Source organism: Etheostoma cragini, chromosome 20, assembly GCF_013103735.1.
Source record: "Etheostoma cragini isolate CJK2018 chromosome 20, CSU_Ecrag_1.0, whole genome shotgun sequence".
In the NCBI taxonomy this organism is placed as follows: domain Eukaryota; kingdom Metazoa; phylum Chordata; class Actinopteri; order Perciformes; family Percidae; genus Etheostoma; species Etheostoma cragini.
This window is the reverse complement of record NC_048426.1, coordinates 17,437,631-17,458,423: the sequence shown is the minus strand read 5'-3', so window position 1 is coordinate 17,458,423 and position 20,793 is coordinate 17,437,631. Positions and strand designations below refer to the sequence as shown.

Here is a 20,793-nt window from a genome sequence, read left to right as displayed (position 1 = left end):
CCAATCAAAGATCTGGCCCACTTTTAAACTCAGCAGAGGTCTAGTCCGCCAGAATATCTGAAAACGCTGTAAGGCACAAACCAAGCGTCTCAACTGGGGACCTTTGTTGCATGGCACTCTCATATCTCTCTTCTTGTTTCCTGTCTCGCTAACACAAGCATAACATACCTAATACTTACCACTGTCATCTCCCTGAATTTAGTAGGGTAGGTTGAGGAACTTTGTCACTTCATTGTCTTCTTTTAGAATGCCAGTCAAGAAAGTACCTTACCGTAGTCTTAAAATGTGGTTAAAATAGAGCCAGATTAAAAACCAAGATACATTTTTGTGGCCAGAGACTTTGTTTATTTAGTCCTTGTTAAAAATACCCTGTGCAATATGTGATGCATCTCACGTTCAATTCTAGTGAAGGTCCATAGTTGACATTCCTCCCCTGATAACCCCCCAACCCACCGGCTCAGAGCCTCCCATTTTTGAGTCAGCCATTCCTCTGTGTGTGGAGGTAACAGGCCAGAACAGTCTGCATTGTACTAATGCTATTGAAAGACTGGACACGGATACAGCCCCCGGCCTCTCCATTCAGCTCTCTGGAAGCTACACCGAGGTCACATGGAACCAGAACGGAGGGGAAGAATCAGAGGGAGAGGAAAGAGGAATGGGGATATCTGGAGGCAAATGGACAGAGGGAATTAGGATTGATGGCACAATGTGAATGTAGAGATGTAGAAAGATCAGCAATGATGGAAAGAGACGGACAGTAAGAGAGGACACAGTTGCCAGGGAAGAGAATTCTCCTCTATTTACAAGTGGCCAGACTGTCCGTTAGTGATTGATATGCAAAACAAGCCAGCAGCGAGCACTTTTACTCTGCTTACGCTTGCAGAACGCCAGAGCGCAGGATCAATGGCTTGATCCCCCATCAAAGCCCACTTTGCCTCAGAGGCATAAGCGTACTCAATGCTGAGGCTTCTCACCCGGGCCTAGAGAGATGACCAGTATTGGACACTAATTAGAGAGCGGGACAGGAAGAGCAGGGTAAGAAATATTGCAAGAAGGAATTGACTAACGTCACGTTAGAATCAGAGGTGGACAGAGCGAGAAGATCGATCTCCAAAACGGCCAAGCCAACTATTTAATTTTGTCGCGGATATTTTCTCTGGTTCAGCTAGGTTGTATAAGCACACAGTATCTCTGGAGCCGACATGCCAGCGTTCAGGGGAGGCAGGCTGCGTAGGAAGGGCTGCTCGCTTGCCCGAAGGACCCAGCGGCAGGCCACAGCAGCGTGGAGGCTGCTCTACAGACTGCTCTTCATGGTGAGCAGGGGATTAGATTAGGAAGTGAAAATTTAAAGATTAATAATATTCGTGCTGTAATATTAGATGCATTTTTTGAAGGGGCCTCTTCGGAAGAGACATTAAAACGTCATTAGCATGCAACTGTGTTTTAAGTACCCCTGCACCTGAAAGTGAGAGTGGGTACATTGGGTACGAGGCTTTTTGGATCAATATTGATATAGATGTGGCTGCCATATATGTAAGCTTATCACTCAGTTTTTTGGCCAGTTTGGAATTAAACTGTAACTGCATTTATAGAAATAAGAAATTGTCCTTGACGGGAAGAGTACAGCATTTTGTGATGAAACCCTTTGCTGTCACATCAAGGGAATCTAGAAAGTAAGTACTTGTGTCTAGGGCAGTTGACTGAAAATGAAAATTGCCGCTGGACGCCGTCAGAAGGAAACCAAGTTGACGGAGACAAAATGACTCAACAGCATCTCACTTCACTTTATTTTTTTATTTTTTTTTAATCTTTTCTAAACTGACTTAAGGGCATACATGGTGAGACAAGGTGGAAACGTGATCCAGAGCTGTCAGCTGTCAGAGAGACAACCTCAATAGAAAATCACAGCAGCGCCTTTGTATCCACTTGTCTTTCCTGGCGCTCCCAGGCTTTTCTTCTGCCTCCGCTGGCTCTCGTCCTCTGCTCTTAATTGGTTATTTGGGTTAGCTGTCAGGCTGTGTTGGTGGGATTGTTGTGAGGCTATTGCAATTCCTGAGTAATGATGGCGTGTAGCCCCCCTCCCTCCATTATTTTTGTCTTTCTTTCTGCCCACCTCTTCCTGTCATGCTCCAACACAGGTATCTGCAATGTAGATGAAAAGCTCACTTAGTTAGGTTTAAGTGAAAGTGTTTCCATGTGCACAGTGTTCCTGAGCGTCCAATTAAGCATATATACGCTCTCTGTGTGTGGGTGTGGGTGTGGAAGATGGAGGTTTATGAATTTGTGTTCTTCTGTCACTGCATACGTGCACATTGAGGTACAAAAGGCCCGCCCGCCCTCCTATGCACAGCCCTCTTAAGATCACCCCACAGATGTTTAACTGGATTCAGGTCTGGGCTCTGGCTGGGCCATTCCAAAACCTTTATCTTCTTTTGCTGAAGCCATGCTTTTGTGGATTTAGATGTGTGCTTTGGGTCGTTGTCACGATAAAAGGTGAACTTCATCTTTCTAAAGGAACCCAGAAAGTTTTGTGCCAAAATTGCCGGGTATTTGGAACTGTCCATAATTCCCTCCACCCTGACTAAGGCCCCGGTTTCAGCTGAAGACAAACCGCCCCAAAGCATGATGCTGCCAACCACCGCCTCACTGTGGGTCTGGTGTTCTTTGGGTGATGTGCAGTGTTGTTTTTGGGCCAAACATATCTTTTAGAATCATGGCCAAAAAGTTCAATCTTGGTTCCATTAGATAATAACACATTTTTCTTTTGGAAGACTTGATGTTTGTTTTTACAAACTTCCACCGGGCTTGCCACCCTACCCCAAAGCCCATTCATATGAAGAATACGGGAGATTGTTGTCACGTGTAGCACACAGCCAGTACTTGCCAGGAATTCCCGCAGCTCCTTAAATGTTGCTGTAGGCCTCTTGGAAGCCTCCCTGAGCGGTTTTCCTCTCGTTTTTTCATCAATTTTGGAGGGACGTCCAGTTCTTGGTAATGTCTCTGTTGTGCCATATTTTCTTCACTTGAGGATGACTGTCTTCACTTTGTTCCATGGTATATTTTATGCTTTGGAAATTCTTTTGTACCCTTCTCCTGACTGATATCTTTCAACAATGAGATCCCTCTGATGGGTTGGAAGCGCTCTGCGGACTGTGGCTTTTGCTCTGAAATGCAACGAAGAAAATGTCAGGAAAATCCTACCGGAACAGCTGAACTTTATTTGTGATTAATCAAAGTCACTTTAAATGATGGCAGGTGTGTAATGACTTCTATTTAACATGAGTTTGAATGTGATTAATTATTCTGAACACAGCCACATCCCCAGCTATAAGAAGGTGTGCACACTTATGCAACCAGGTTATTGTAAGGTTTTTATTTTTCAACATTGAAGATTTCAGTTTGTTTTTTAATTGAATTGTTTGTATTATAGGTCACATTAAAAGTGGAAAAGGTTGTGACATGATTTAAGCTTGTCTAATCATTTGGCATTTTAACAGGGGTATGTAGACTTTTTATATCCACTGTATATAATAAAAGATCAATACTTGGCGCCTGTATATCAATACAGTATTGCCACTGAAAATATCACAGTACTATGCTGTATCGATTTTTTTATTTATTTTTTTTTATTTATTTTTTTAAGAGTTTTCCTGTGTGTATCAGTGAATGGAGGCTGTGTGGCAGCAGCATCTGTGTCTGAAGTGTATTTTGTGGTATTTAATGGGATAGTGTGTCAGCAGATAGATGGCTATAGATGGCTGACATTGTTTGGTTCCGTATGAATTTCTTCCGAATCAGAGGTGCTTTATGTAGGCGTGCACATGAACAGAATCAATGTTTGCAAAATATTTTTCCTATCCTCTCAGAAGTTGAAGTTGATTAATTTTGGTAATCATAGGGCTAAAATGTAAATTTGTTTGCTAATTGGTAAATGTTGGCATGCTAATATGCTAAACTAGTTAACATGGTAAAGAGTAAACCTGCTACACATCACCCTATTATCACTGTAAGCACCACTATATCACCACTGTGGCTTGCAGAGCTGCGAGCGTGGCTGTAGAAATATTTTGACCATTAATGGATGAGGATTATTGTCAATTGAGTCGGTTTATCATGTACAGGTGTATGTCCGTGCGTGTGTGTGTCCTTACATCCTTATCCTTCCAGCAGCGCGGAGGGAGACATCAAGTCCCCTCATAATTATCATCCCACATTCAAAGAGCTCTAGAGTGGAGCACTGCTGTGGGTAGTGGATCACTTGAAAGAGGCTTAGCCTTTCCGTTTCAGTCTGTCACTTTCACACAGTCTATATTGCAGCATTGGAGGGCCGTCTCTGGAGTGACCATGCCATGAAGAGCTAGCTGATGAGTTGCAGGTTTATTAATGAAAGTCTTGATTGTCTGTGGGCTCCCTGGGAGTGGATGGGAGGAGGGGCTATGGGTGGTAGATCATACCCATTTTAGAGATGAATGACTCATACAATCTTTTACACATTGCTTGGGAACTGCATACAAGTATGTATTGATGCCTGCGGTGTCAGAATGAGGTGTATCGATTCTTAGATGTTGCTGTTAAGTCTTTTAATAGTGAACTGCACTTGAATGCTTGCTCATGCGATCCACACACAGGAAGGCAGAGAGTGCTAAGCAGCTGTTTTGCCTGCCGTGCTGTGTTGATGTGCAGCCGATTGGAACCTGATAATGCTGACACTAGTGACATGGCCACAAACTATGATTCTACATCATGTTATTCACTGGGAGGGCTGGTCATCATGAGGCTTTTGTTTAGCAAAGATTGGTGCACTTGATGAAGTAGTGCTTCAGTAGGTTGCCAGGTTAGCAATTAGAATTCAGATTGTGTAAACATTTACCACACTGCTTGACAGAGTGTTGTCATACAATGACAACCACAATGTTAAATACAGTAGATAGAAGGGAGAGGTTTTCCCCTCACTGCTTCTATTTTACCTCCATGGGACTAAAACAAAGAGGCTGATAATGGCTCATTTTCTGGCACAATTGCTCAGACTACATATTCTTACCCGCCGCAGGCAAGACTTCACAGTGTGGTGGCAAGACTTCACAGTGTGGTGCCAACAGCTGATGTTAATTTCCAAATACCAGGCAATACAGTACGATGTAATGCGGTGCAGATTAATTGTTTCTGTAATGGTATGATGCTGAATTGTTCATGGGGGTTCCACCTATCAGACGTATAAAGCTGGCTGGTGTAAACTACTTTTTGTGAATGAGCAGAGGTATTTTCAGGAGAATTGCATGTGCGTGCATGTGTGCGTGTGTGGCTGTATACCAGCTGAGAAGTCAAGACAGCCAAAATCACCATAAACCTGGGTGTTTTATTAAGACGTTTTTATTTTTTTTATTTTGTAAAGTCTTAAGCGGCGTTGTGGCCTTCCTGTATGTGATCACCTACCTGGCTTGAAACGATCACTGCAGCGTGCACCTCCGGCAATAAAACAACGTCCTCACCCCAGCTGCTGTACTATGCATGTCTAGGGACACAAAGAAATTCCCCGATTCATAGATGCTTCTAACCTCCCTTCCCCCACTACCTCTAGTATGTGACCTCTTGGGATGTCCATTTTTTTTAAATTGTTGCGACGCAAAGCTGCATAACTGTCATGGATTTAGAAGAATATTGTAATGTGATACAATGCTATCTGCTTGGATATCCAGTCAGTCTTTCAGACGCACTGTAAAGTCTTTGATGCAAAGCCAATTAGCATAGAGTGCATAACTAAATCTCCACAACACTCTTAGGATACCCAAGAGAATCACTGGCCACGTACAGTATAGATGCATCATTAAGTTATACAGCTATTGAGCTGAAATTATTAATAGTGAATTGTTAAATAAGGGAGGTAAAATACTTGTTTTTTCATTTTAATAGATCCTGGAGAACATGTTCCTTTGCAGATACATGCCTGTGGGTGCATGCATGTAATTCAGTTTTTTATAACAAGGGTGTTGCTTATTTTGTCCAGCTGGCTGTTCTAATCGCTGAGCTGCCTAACCTAAATACACACCTCTCTCTCCTCCCCTCCCCCAGAGCGTGGACACAGTGTGTACTCTCTACCAGTCCTTCCAGGAAGGGATGAGCTCAGGCCCTGGGGGTTTGATGGACAGCACCAAAGAACCTCCAGTGAGGCAGGAAGGGGAGTTATGCTCGGGTCCCACGCGAGAGGCCCCCCTGCTCAGACCTTGCCCAAAGCATATGAGTGCCACTGAGAGGCTATGCAAGGTCATCCAGGAGCTGGTGGACACAGAAAAGTCCTATGTCAAGGTGAGATTGCAAAGCTTTGATTGCTGTCACATTAGAATTTCTTATAAGAAACGAACATGAATGTTTATTCAAATTATTTAAATCAGTTTCACTGTGTTTTTAATACCAAGATTGACTGGACCGCTATGTTTTTACTGGACGCACTATCATTTAAAATAATAGTCATTATCACTTGCAAATGCGAATTCCTTAAGGGCGGAAGAATTAAACATTTTGGGAAATGGCGCTCTCATCTTCTAACTCAATCAGTTCTGTATGATGAATCTGTGAGAAACTGTTGGATAAATTAGCTTAGCATAAAAACTGAAAAAGCTAGTCTCGTAAGATAACAAAATCGGCCTGTCAGCACCTAAAGCTTACTAATTAACTATTTTAATTAATCTATGTAGTTGAATTTGTTAAAACTGACGTAATAACAACGGGAAGTTGGGGTTTTATGGGGGGGGGGGGTGGTTAGTTGTTTTTTACACTTTGTTTTTTGTACAAATGGAAAAAAAGAGAGTATAACAAGCCAATTAGTGAGTGGTGCGGTTAGATGGATTTTATTACCTTTTGACAGAACTGGGTGCTGGATCCAGGGTGATATACATTTTCTTATCTAAGTTTTAGCAAGAAAGTGAATGTGTATTTCCCAAAATGCTGAACTTCAAATTTATTATAAGATATGCTTTGGAGTGACGTGGGACATTAAAAAACAACAGAAGAAATTAAACGGAAACTGTTTCCTGTGTCACATTTAGTTCTCCATCTCTCCTCCTCCTTTCTTGTCTTATTTATCTTCTTCCCGCCCAATCATGTTGCTGCCATCGTGTTTTCCGGTTTGACCTTTTCTTTCCTGACATGCATTAAAAAGCCACATTCATGATCTTCTTGACTCTGCAACACTTGTCATGGCTGGCATTTTTTCCCTTGCCTCTTTCATTTCATTGCTGGCCGTTGATTTGTAATTGAGTGAGAAGATTGTCTTCCCATAGTGCCTTGATGCGGGCATGCTCGCCCGTATCCATGCACCAGCAGCGACTGAGGTAGTTTGGGGAAGGGGATGAGGAGGAGGAGGAGGCTCATAAATCAACCTAATGAGAATATCTACACTGAAACCAAGACTACAGCCAAATCAAAGTAGTGGGGGTGGAGGGACAAGATGGAGGAAAGAGGCTAAGGGACTATTGGAAGAAGACAGTTGGAGGTTATAAAGGAAAAAATATCTAATAATAATCTAGTAATCTAATGATGGAATTGATTTGACTTAATTGTTTGATTCATTGTCTTTGACCTTCTCTATTTTTTGTGCACAGGACTTGGCCTGTTTGTTCGAGATCTACCTGAAACCCCTGCAGAATGAAACCTTCCTCACATTGGACGAGGTAGGGTGGGTGGGTGTGGGTGTAGCCTTATGAGAGCTTTAGCGTCTGGAGGTGTGTCCGAGGAGATGTTGAGGCTATATAGGATATGGAGTTTATTGAGTTACCCAGAGGTGATGTTGATAAACTCTGTTAGGACATAGCTCCCTGATTGGCTGGAGGACAAATTAGCATTCCCCTACACTGACCTTCTTATGTCACACTGGGACACACCAATAATAAAGATTAGTTTAAGGGTAAATGCCGCTGCACACTGGGGCAAATTAAAAGGCATTAATGGGACAGTGGGACGTGTCCAGGCAGAAAGTGGACAAGAGCCTGTTGGTTTTTTAATGAAGGGATATGTTGACTCTAGGTACTGTATGTGTCAGAGAGTGTGCGCTGCATTTTCTAGCAGGGCCATAGCTCGTCCCTAAGCGTCTCTTACCCCTTTTTTTTCTTGTAGCCTTATATTCCTTCCTTCACCCTTTCCCCCCTCCTTTCTCTATTTTATTCCCTCATACATCCTTATCCATTACCTTCCCACACTTCCATACTACCTCTTCTGTCTTCACCTCTTTTTATTCATTATCTCAACAAACCCTCTGACCCTGTCTCCTCCTCAGATGGACAGTCTGTTCGGCAGCCTGCCAGAGATGTTGGACTTCCAGAGGGTCTTTCTACAGACCCTGGAGGAGAGGATTGCCTCCTCGCCTGACTTCAGCACTCTTGAGACCCCCTCACAGTTCAAGGTCTCACTCACACACACACACACCTCACTCTTATTGATTAAATGTCCAAAGTGTGGGGATTCCATGAGAATTAGTATACAGACATTCTTCTCAAACCAGGTGATTTTAGCCACTTTTTTGAAGAAAGGTATGATCTTTGAGATCTTGATGTTTATAAATAACTAAGGTGGTGTGACAGGAGCATCACAGGCTGATTTGTAGGCTTGACATGACAATGTGTGGGGTCTATTGATCGAGGTGGCAGTTCACTGGTTGGATTGTGAGCTGTTGAAAGCTGGTGTACTCGAGAGGTTAGGTGAGAAGGGAGAGGACAGAGGGGGCATTTGGGTAGTCTCCTGAGGGAGGACAGAGTGCTTCGGTCATGACTTCATATGTTCGCACTCTTTCATTCCCTCTCTCTGTGCTTATTTGGCTTTGTGAAGTAACACTCAGTTCCTGCCGTTGTTTTTCTCTCACACTCTCTTGGTTAACAGAAGCTGCTGTTTTCTCTTGGGGGTTCGTTCCTCTACTACGCTGATCACTTCAAGCTCTACAGCGGCTTCTGTGCCAACCACATCAAGGTCCAGAAGGTCCTGGAGAGAGGTACACACAGCTGAACACATGAAGACTACATGATGGCCTAAATACACATAAGCGTCCAGCACAAAGTAAAATAGAGTATTGACATAATACATCTGCCGACACATACTCATTCATAGTGTCCCACACCCCTGCTAAATTCAGCTTCTTTGCACCTATGTTGCATTACAGACGCAGCATGGCACTCACTATTGGAGGGTTTGGCTTTCTCTCTTAGGAAACATATCAATTATGTATAATAGTAAATATCTCAAAGGGAGGAAATAGATGAAAGTGAGGCCAGTGATGCCTCACCACTTCTATTAAGACCTGTTCCATCTCCATTATCATGCACAGACCAGGACACAAAATATTAGCGTTCGGGAAAACAAAATCCACCTTTCTTTTTGTGATCAACAGTTTCTAAATATGCAAAGCTATTACCTGTTTTATAAGCAGATAAAGTATAAACAAATAGCGGCACATGCATTCATTAATACAGACTTTAGATAACCTTGTCCACAAACCGCAGACCGTTACAACCTAAGAGCCCCAATAATTCCTTGCGTTGCCTTCAGCATGTGACAGTGTAGAAATTTTAAAGTTGATTTATGCCTTCTTTGACGTCTGCCTTTCTGCCATTATTTGGGAACGCTGCCCAGTAAAGAGATACATGTAAGAAGATTGGCTTCTTTGCTGACATAGGGGGATGGGGTGGGCCAGTGTGCTGCTTAAATCTGCCCCATTCCTAGAATTACGTGGGATATTCCTCGAAGTCAGATGGGTATTTAATAGGATTGGAAAAAGTAAAACAATCTGAAAAGTCCCTGAGCGGTCAGAATTACCAAGAGGAGCATAACATTCAGTAAATATGGTTATCAGAGAAACACTGGTGCATAAACGTTTTCTGCAGTGGGAAAATAGATAGATATTTATTGATCCCAAAAATATGGGAAATTAGTGTTACAGCAGCACACAAAATATACATACATACAATATACATAAAATAATAATAACAAAATATAAGAACAAATATTTAAATATATACAAGATGGGGGAAAAAACAAAATGTGCAACTGTTTAAATATAAGTATGCTAAAATGTAAATGAACCAATCATGCCGGTTGCCCTTATTGCAATATTGTGGTGTCTCAGAGTCTCATCATGATCAATCAAAATGTTTATACATATATTTTTCCACCATCAGGCTATTCGATCCTTTTCTAAAATGCTTCTTACATACAAAAAAACTAAATCTGTGATTCAAATTTAAACCGAAGTGCTACCCTCTACCCAGTCAAAGATTACACGCCTCTATCCGATTTTAGTTTTTTTTTTATTTAAGATTTACATTGTCATAGATTTCTGACGTTCCTTTTCAAGTCTGGGTAGTCCCAGCTTGGCAAAAAAATGGTTCCAAGTGCTTGTGTGAAGGGAAAACCTCATATACCCTATTCTATTACCAAAGCATTCAATGGCGAGTGTCCTGTGTTATAGATGGTACACGCTAACTATATTAGAACAACATGTAGCACAATAATTGCACAGTACATATAAGAATACCCAAGTATAACAAGGGCAATAGTTGCACATTGCACAAAGAGTGTAGTTGGCTCAGCGTGGTCAAAACTCCAAGTGATCAGAAGAGATCTGTGGGAGTTTGTCAACACTTAAAGTAATTATATGCCCAGCTCTCCCCCTCCCCCCCTTTCCAATCACGCCAAGGGCCCTGGGTTGCCTTAGTTTCTGTTTATTTGTCAACTTGTTAATTGTCTGCCAATTACTCTAGGAGGTGTCGATGCAGCTGCCTTTCTTTGGCTGGGAGTGCTATAATTAATACTTTAATGGCCCCCCTCAGTAAGCGTCGTGGAAGCATACTGCTCAGGGAAAATGTCATCACCTTTACAGCAGGCTGATTCTGTATTATACCAGCCATTTCACACAATGCTTTTGGCTTCTTCTGAGCTAAGCAGTCCCAAATTGATCATTTCCACCAGGTTTTAAATAAGACAGCAATTCTGCTAGATTTAAAAACAATTTAAAGAAAATAATTTTTCTTTGTAAAAACCGTGTGTCTTCAATTTATGATTCTTGGAGGTGAGTATATGTGATGCATTATCAGATGTTTACACTTAAATGCTGCAGTGGTCATGGTACTGGAGAAGCCTACACTACCCCCTGCTGGAGAGAGCTAGTTGCACCATGATTCTGCACTGGCCTGCACACGGCAATTTCAGATCTGACTTTGGCTTGCAATATACCGCACATTTCTCAGTATGTATGCATGAAACAATCTGAGTACATCAACAAACAAACACCAAAACTGCTGCGTTCCAAATCGCAAAGTTTTAGTTTTAGTACGAAGGGCAGGTGCCCTTACAAAGAATGTACTGTTGCATACAGAATGCATACAATTGAAAATACTGTTCGTCATAACATTAGGCCTTGAACTTTGACCCTTTTGGTCATATTTCTGTCACAGGTGTCTGTCAATGAGCCATCATTAGTCTGTGCTTTAGCAGCTCAGTCAATGTGATGTATTTTCCCCTGTGCAGAGGATTCTGGGTCAGAATAGCACACTGCAAATTGTGACCGGATGTAGTAGGACATCCTGGTATTTTTGACATACTCTGTTGACATAAAATGTCTTGGAACAAAAGGAAATCTTTTTCTGCAATACATGTAGTAGTAATCTAGTATGGTAGCATGGGTATTGCATTGGACCTAAATATTGACAACTGCTGAAAGATTCATGTTAATTCAGCTTGTGTTGTTTTTTTCAGCTAAGACGGATCAGGCCTTCAAGGAATTCCTGGATGCGAGGAACCCCACCAAGCAGCACTCCTCCACCCTGGAGTCCTACCTGATTAAACCAGTGCAGAGGGTTCTCAAGTATCCCCTGCTGCTTAGGGAGCTGGTGTCCCTTACTAACGCTGATAGTGAGGAGCACTACCACCTCACCGGTAGGGAGAAAAAATTAGATTTAAAGACAAGTGGACATCCATACACATGGAGGATGTGCTATAAATACAGGCCATGTTCACACTTGTCATTTTAGTGTTGTCTTGTCATGCCATCATGCCTGGGAGCATTAAGTGACAGATCTTGGCACATAAGGCATAGTTTTTTTCCCCTACACAATACACAGACAGTGAGCAAATACAACTTGCTACTGTAAGCAAAGCACCTACATATGCAGTCAAGAATTGATCCCTGTTACTTCATTCTGTTCTTGTCCCTACAGAGGCTCTGAAAGCCATGGAGAAGGTGGCCAGCCACATAAATGAGATGCAGAAGATCTATGAGGATTACGGCTCTGTTTTTGATCAGCTAGTTTCTGAGCAGAGTGGCCACGATAAAGAGGTAAATGCACGTTTCATTAGATTTATCATCATACTAAATATATTTAAAGTTGCCTCGGCGGCAGTTGTACAGATCCGTTTCCCAGGACACCTGTTACAAGGGCTAAATACTTATCACAATCAGTGATTGACTACTTCAACCTAGTTAACTATCTGTTAATTATTAAAGTGGGGCTGTTTAGCTCCAGATGTTTACGTTGTCTTCTGTACATTGCCTACAGGGATTGAATACATTCAAAATTGATTAAATATTTAGTTGGTAACTACTGCAGTATACAGTACTAGTCTAGGGTATGTATTTAAACAGCGCGCAGACAAGTACAATGTCAGTTTACTTGAAAGTCAGCTATCACACCATGCCCAAAAAGAATTTTGTAGTGTCTGTGGAGCGCGATGGATACTTGGTATGTATCATACATCAGTATGCTCCAGCAGAAAGCCCAAAGTCTGGCTTGTTATTCTTCTGTCTCTCCCAATTTTGTAAACAGTCTCATGTGTCTCTTAGGTCACAGAGATTTCTATGGGAGAGTTTCTCATGCATTCCTCAGTGGTTTGGCTCAACCCGCATACATCTTTGGGTCGCATGAGGAAAAACCCCGACATGACCGTGTTTGGTGAGTCTGCAACCTACCCTCAACTTCCACCCTGCTACACTCCAAATGTTTCTGGCAATCAAGATCTTGACTGGTATACCTATTAAACACCAGACATTGTTTCACCTTAAGGCTTTGAGCACAAACAATCATACAGCAGACCATTTTGTATGCTACCTGTGGATGTTTAAATTTAATCCAAGTGTCCTGGGTTTTCTGTAGAGCCACATACAATTGTGTCTGCAATAGCACTCAAACATCCAGGTCTGTAGTGCTTTAAGGCTTCAAGCTGGCATCTGAAATGCTTATGTGGGTTGCACTCCTTCAGTTGCTTTCCCCAAGAGGCATTCGCAGTAAAAACTAAGACACTGATGTGTTCTCGCTCACCAGTGTTCAAGAAAGCGGTGATATTGGTCTTCAGGGAAAACAACAAGCTGAAGAAGAAGATGGTAAGCATTGGGTCTATTGCATTCGTTTACTCTCACAAGCCACAAATAGTGTCTTTGCTGTGAAACTTAGCATTTTTCTGTTCTCCCCTATGTGGCAGACCAACTCTCGTTCAGCACTTTCTCATGGAGATTCGGACCTCTTTAAGTTCCGTTGGCTCATTCCACTCTCTGCGCTGCAGGTCAGACTGGGAAATACTGCAGGTACAGTAAGAGGCTGGCCAACGGCCACAGTATCCCCCACTAATTCTTTTTGTTCTTTCTCCCCCTTTGTGTTTCCCCACACAAACCACCTCAGCTCATTCTCCTTGCCCACCCACCTGGCATTTTTGCTCCCTCCATCTTCATCTCCTTCTAAAGCCATAAAATATTTGGAACGTGTGATTAAAAGCCCTCTCCTTTATTCCCCCACTCTCCCAGGAACAGGCACAGAAAGCAGCTGTATCTGGGAGCTGATTCACTCCAGGTCTGAAGTGGAAGGGAGACCGGAGACTGTCTTCCAGCTGTGTAGCAGGTCAGAGATTAAACTTTCAGGTGGAATCAATGATGATTAATGTTGGTATGCATTCATAGAACTCATTACACATACTAGAATTAATGTCTTTACAGAATAATTAAGGTTTATTTTTTTTTAGTCTTATTTTTGCTTTTTTCCCCTACCATTTCTTTGGTTATAACATTGTACTCACGCTCACTTTGCCTTCCAACGGGGCAAGAAATGAAAGTGGTCAGACTGGTTGTAAACAAGCCGTTTAGCCAGATTATCTAACCCAAACAACCATGGGAAGTACAGTTGGTCAGCACTGAACGAGAACGTTGGTCTGTAAACAATCCCCTGTAATATAGGTGTTTATGGACAGTTTGGCTAATCATGTTACTGTTCTCCTTCTTTCCAAAAAAAGGTTTGGTTAAACTTGGATTTTTCCAATCTGTCTGATGGTGTTAGAAAAGCAAGCATTCTGATGTCTTTTTTTTAGACATGTCACACAGATCTTATTGTTGCTGGAAAGCATGGTCAAGGTTACAAAGAAAGACCTAAGTGGTGATCAGCTGGAATGATCTTGTAATTTATTCAAACATACTTCAAATGTAATGCGTTCTAACCTAATTAAAGTAAATAAAAATGGCTAAGTGATGATCCAAATTAAGAAAATGAATCCTATTTAATTAATCTATTTTACAGAAGCAAAAGAAATGCTTGTTTTATTTTGCTAATACCATTCTCATAAAGCTCACCTGAGGGCCCTCAGGTGTCCACGATTAACCTGATTAGGAAAACACAAGAGTTACAGTTACACAGGGCCGTAACACCTTTTAAAGCTGACAAACATTTTAGAGGTCTTTATCCTCATCCAAACTATACCTGTAATGATTTACAATAGTTGTAGAACAGAAAATGTATAGTATATCCACTAGAACATTTAAAATTGTGTCCCCCATTCATGTAGCATATTTTTGTATTTAGCTTAATCTTGTCAAGGCATGTTATCTTTTCCTGCTACAGATTTTCCTCTGTGGGGAGACGCATTGTTTCTCTCACTGTCTCCCTTGCTCTATCACCCACACCAATGCAATACAAAGTTTTGCTATTGAACCCAGAGCGTTCTGGCAGGGAAATGCACCACGATGTAAAGAAACACAGTCAACCCGACAGAACTTTGAAAGGGACACAACGCCAGAGCTTAACAGTAAAACCTGTCTACATGGGATACTATTGAGAAGGAAGCCTGTGACCCAAGTGGTAATTCTCATTACACACTGGGAAATTGGGATCCCTCCTAATGAATTACCTCACCCATTTCGCTGGGGACACAATGGAACTTTCACCAATCCGTTGATCTATATTTAGCTTAAGAAATCAAGTTTAACATATCTGTGCTCATGTTACTATGGTACCTGTGCTGTGTCCGCCTCAGTGTGCCAGAGAACAAGGTCAACATCATCAAGGTGATCCGCTCCATCCTCAGGGAGAACGTGAAGCGGAACATGAGGAGCGATGGCACGTTGGAGAGGGGCTGTAAGGAGCGCCTGGTCCCCCTGCGCAGCACCTTGCCCTCCTCCGCCAGAATAGGTGAGCGTTCAGAGGCATTATGTAAATATTTATGCAGTAGATATTTTTCAATTAAAGATCTATAAACAAAATTCAACATTTGTTTCTAGTACCAGGTACTGCCTCCTGGGATGTTTTCCTATAAAAACATGTCCATATGGCAGAGATGGGATTCTTGCTGACTGATATTTAGCCTTTACATTTTTTTACTGTGTAATGCTAAGTATGCATGTACTTTATATTCATATCTCACTTTTTAGGTCATAAAATGCTAGAGGGGCTGAGGGTGCAAGAGTTTTGCTCAGATAAGAGTGGTCTTTCTAACTTCCATCGCCACGTTTGTTACTAGGTTCCACCAGGACTTCCTGGTTGTGTAAGCAGCCACCTGGAGATCTCGCCGCTCAGGCTGGAAATCCCAAGCTGGGGCCAGACTCAGATGAGGGGAGCCTGAGCAGTGGAACCTACAGTTTATCAGGGGCTCCCCCCCCTTGCACCTCCTCTGAGATGCACAGCCTCCCTGTCCAGCAGAACTGGCCTCAGACACCTGGATCCAGCTCGCAAACCCACTCCACCTCTGCTGTGAAAGAGTCTGATATTTTAAGTGATGATGATGACGGCTTTAGCGAGGCGGGGACCAGGAGGGGCAGTGGAGGCAGCAGTTCCCCAACTAGCGCCATTGAGGCTCAGTTCCTCCACCTTAAACTCTCAGAGAACGCTGCACCAGCTCCCTGTGTTCAACCTGAGGGAGTGGGGGACACTCCAGAAACCCAACCCAAACTGATGCGAGGACGCTGTAATGCTGTTAAGAGGAAAGCCAGCAGTTTGAAGAGAAGCCAAGGTGCACTGTTAAACATGAAGGCATACAGCATGTCCCTGGACAGCCAGACTGATGCAGCATCGTCGTCAGGGGTCATGGACATCAACACATTGTTGGAGAGAGAGTTCAGCGTCCAAAGTCTGGCTTCTGTAGTGAATGAAGACTGTTTCTATGACTCCATTGATATCTGTGCCACTGAATCTGGAAACGCCACCACCTCATAGGGGACTGGATGGGCAGAGCGAATCTTGACTGTAACAGGGCCTCAGGGCAATGGTCATAAAGGCGAGAGACTGACCAAAGTCCCTGTGGCTCACTGCTGGCTCTACTAGTGAAGCTGTGCCTAAACTCAAGTCGCTTTTGTAAGCCACAAACCTTCCAACTAAAAGTTAGGTGCAAAGTATCCGTTCTGATAGGAGACTTGGCTGACAGACCCAGTTTCTCCCCCTACAGAAGTGATGTCTGTCCCAATGATGATACCTGCCATTTCCTCAGCTCTCTGGGCTTTTCCCAACAACCCTGAGTGATGTATTCCATCCTAGTTTCCCTTTATTTGGTTGACCTTTTGAAGAAATGGAGAGAATGTCAAACAGGAAGAAAAGTCTGTAGTGCATATAGAACCATGGGAACAAGTTTTTGGAGGCACAGTTTGCCGGGGAGCAGGCCTTCACACAGGTCACAAATTCATGGGTTGGTAAACTTTTCATTTGGTGTCACAGAAGCAAACACTGTAGCTCATTGGTTTTTACAAAGGACCTTTTCATGGCACTTGATTAAAGGCTGTCGTGGACTACAAAGACCTGTGGGGTTCATGTCAGAGATGCAGGCTGGCCTAAACAGGCAGGGCATTGACTTTTGCAACTAAACCACAATGTTTGCCCATTAAATTTGAAATATTTTTTATCTGTACAGGTTTTAATGTTATTAATGCTGCTTATTTATTAATAGATTTGATTATGCATATCTTAGCAAACTAACTTTTTGGGTGAAGGCTTGAACTGGCTAAAGATTGACTATTGGTCCAATAGTATAAAAAAGGCAATACGGCTTGACATTTTTTCCACTTAATTTTAAATGTAGCTTATTGTCTTTTCTCTGAAGATTGTACTTTTCAGTTTATACATTGAAATGTTGAGCTCTGGCTGCTGTTTAAATTGATTTAAACTTCAATCTTTAAAAGCCAATGTTTTATTTCTGTTTGTGTCCTGTGTGTATATATAAAATCGTTTTTATCTTTGAAACAATGTATTCTTACACATTTGACGATGTACAGGTAAGACACAATGCAGGTATTAGCAATAAATGCAGGTTATATTTTTGTAAAAGCTTTGTTTGCCATAGTTTAAGTACTAAAAAGGTACTATAAAAGGCAATCCACTGCTACATGCTTTACCTTCTCAGCTCAACCTTACCATGCCTTTAATGCTAGAATACCAATGAATGTGAATGCCCCATTCTTATGGAATTGTTTTATAAATAAAAGTTTTATCTGAATGACTCCTGGGGAACAGTGCTTTTAACTTGCCCTTCAAAGTCTATCATTTCAGTTGTTCTGACGGGTAAAGCAGTGCTGAAGTCTCTCTTCTCAAGCTTGGTTCCAGGGCTCAACTTGCCACCATTCCCTGATTAGCTGTCATAAGCAATGTAGGTATTGGATACAAAAAAGGTGATTCCTCAATAGAATATCTAATTGCCTGACAGAAGTGGGGCACATTACATAAGCTTTACTGCAGTGCTTGGATTTTATACACTGACGTGTGAAATTAACCAAGCTACGTTGGGACATTTTCATTTGGCTAAGCACATTTAGCATCACCACAAGGACAATTAGATGTCATTCTATTGAGGTGAATTGAATTACTGCTTAAAAAAAAGGTTGCATGAAAATTTTACTTTGAGGTTTTTTAACATGAGTTCCCCCAGTGGCTAGAAAAGGAGATAGGTATAATCCCATCCTGGGTATCCTGGGTATTCTCTCTTGAGAAAATGCAATCTTTCCCGTCTCCCAAGTAGTCACAAGCATGTTTGAGATTAACAGCCACGTGACAACGTTTACGCTAAAACTTACCATAAGTACAAAAGAGTCATAAAACCAACTCAATATCAACTTCTATCTTAAGTTTAACATTAGACACTGATCTACCAGTCAAAGTACAGCTGTAGCCACAAACACCTTTATATCAAGTTTGAGTGTTACATTGCTTGTAAATAGAACTTATTTATAACATGTCTTGCTATAAAGAATTAAAAAAACAATTTCTTCTTTTGGACACTTTTTGATTTAGGTGAAATTACCCTTTAGGAGACTTTTAAATAATAATAAACTTTATTTCAGACCCAGGGGAATCCATATCAAAATAAGAACATATACAAAACAAAGCCTTCCACAATGTTCATTGTCTAGTATACAGACATGTCCGCCAATGGTTCCACAATCTGGAGGAGAATCTGACAGAACTACGTACAGGGTTAGCCAAGACAGTGATTATGTCATATTCTGACTCAGATACCCTACACATAAATCTATACATCAGGTTACGTAAAACAGCAGAGCAAGTAGGTACCCCAACGCTGACAAACATATGGCTAGCACTGGAGCATTCAGCAGCAACCTCATGCTGTCATTATAAGCCACTGACTTTTCTAATGCTGCCTTGCTTATAACAACACCACAAGTAGGCCGTATACAAAGGTGTACAATATGCTCTAAAAAGTGAGATTTTCACAGGTACAGAGCACATGCTAAACTTACAACTTAAACTTAAAGCTGGGCTATGCAAGGAAATCCATTTATGTAAGACAATGATTCCTTGCAGAGTTTTACATATAGCCACAGGATTATTTCATGATGTGGAGGACAACCAGACACGATGATGAAGCAGCTTGTGGTGTTTTACTACTTTAGAGTCATTCCACAATTTAACAATCTGTTACAAATCATTTTGGAGTGAAGCTGTCAGGATGGTGGATGGGTAACCGATACAAGTCACTTTGGTTCAGGTCTGGCGTGATTTATACAGTTATGCAGTAATGCAGTGACAGACAGCTCAGGTCAACGTGACTATAAATGTCCTCCAATCACCTATACCACAGTATTTCACTCTTTGGAATGCTATGACTTATCATTTTTTACATATTATATACACAGACTATTTACATGCTATACTGTCTTTTATTACTATTTAATATACACATCAAAAGTCATAGTATATCACTTAATATTATACCATTACTTTTTTCGACATGCTATTCTCTGGAAAAGTCCAGAGGAAAGTCACTCCATACCATGACATTCTGCATTTTGGATGCTTTAAATGGACCTTAGTGGTCACCTAATACCGTATCTGAATTCTCTTTCCCAACATTCAGCCTTGGTGCAGAATTACAGCCACTAGAGCCAGTCCCACAATGAGCTTTCCTTAGTTGGTACCATTTCTGTGTCTTTAGCGATTGAGGACGAGAGAGGGAGGGGCAAATTCTCTGGGCGTGTAAGGCAGAGAAAGTGAAGGTAACCTTGCCCCTTATGACCTCATAAGAGCTTGCATTTCCTCAAAAGGCAGAGCAGGATACCCAGGGATCGGTTTACACCTATTGCTGTTTCTAGCCCCTGGGGGACAATGAGCAGAATGGGGAAATGCATATTAAAGTTGAAAAATCTCAAAGTAAAATTGTCATGCCCTCATGCCGTCAAAAACGTGTTCTTTAGCTCGGCCTGTTTAAAGACTGGTGGGGGTGACGATTCCCATCAAGTGCAAATTATTTTTTAAGTCAGATGTCCAGAAGAAAGTCACACTATGCTATGACTTTTTGCAACAAACTATACTATGACGTGTTAGTGTTTTTATTCGACATGCTACATTTTTGGAACCAAACCTACTGCGACAAAGGCCTGAACCTCTATACATGGGAGCGCACGCTCATCCAAGTGAGTGTACTTAGGATTTTAAAAACAGGTGAAAACGGGGCCTCTCTCTACATATCTTTATGTCTTTCTCTGGCAATGGAAAGAAACCGTGGCAAGGATAAGCATGACATTTGAACTCATTTTTTACTCTTTATTTTGCATCCTCAAACCCTTATAATCATACTGCATCACATCACAGCTTTCTATTCTAAATAAAGTCTTATTTAGGGATTCATACTTAATTCTAGCCTAAAAATGTTCCACATTGTTCGTTCATCAGGAGTTTTATACAACTTGTAAATTATTTTTGTACTTTATAAATATTGAACATAGCTGTTTGAGATTTCCCAATTTGACCCACCCATTACTCTGATTTCTTCATCCAAAGTAGAGCTGGCAATTCAGTTTAGCATCAGCTTGTACAAAAAATGTCGTACCATATTGGTATTATTTCGCTTTTAAAGCCTTTATTTATTAGAACCATTTCCACTTTCCCCATTTCTTTACAACTTCACCTGTTTACACATTTTAACCAATTCAATTGTATTAATGGAACCAAATCTTAAGAGATGCCATCTCAAGACAGTGTAAATAAAACTTAAAATATTCCACTTTTGTTTGATATATTATTAGGTCTATTAAACATTGAAATCAAATGTATACTAGTT

General features: G+C 41.5%; 1 protein-coding gene across 5 annotated transcripts in view; it reads left to right on the top strand.

The window, feature by feature from the left end:
• The window catches only part of tiam2a (TIAM Rac1 associated GEF 2a), a 69,832-nt gene extending 53,068 nt beyond the window's left edge, over positions 1-16,764 (top strand). For 4 of the 5 annotated variants that reach the window (XM_034858106.1, XM_034858104.1, XM_034858105.1 and 1 more), the window contains 12 exons: positions 6,070-6,303; positions 7,599-7,667; positions 8,270-8,395; positions 8,869-8,977; positions 11,737-11,916; positions 12,198-12,316; positions 12,821-12,929; positions 13,299-13,357; positions 13,456-13,558; positions 13,775-13,868; positions 15,271-15,425; positions 15,754-16,764. In XM_034858106.1, coding sequence (XP_034713997.1) covers positions 6,070-6,303; positions 7,599-7,667; positions 8,270-8,395; positions 8,869-8,977; positions 11,737-11,916; positions 12,198-12,316; positions 12,821-12,929; positions 13,299-13,357; positions 13,456-13,558; positions 13,775-13,868; positions 15,271-15,425; positions 15,754-16,445 — 2,049 coding nt within the window. In that variant the 3' untranslated portion in view covers positions 16,446-16,764. The remainder of the gene's footprint in view (positions 1-6,069; positions 6,304-7,598; positions 7,668-8,269; positions 8,396-8,868; positions 8,978-11,736; positions 11,917-12,197; positions 12,317-12,820; positions 12,930-13,298; positions 13,358-13,455; positions 13,559-13,774; positions 13,869-15,270; positions 15,426-15,753) is intronic. The other variant, XM_034858107.1, reaches the window with a different exon arrangement.
• The last annotated feature ends 4,029 nt before the right edge of the window (positions 16,765-20,793 follow it).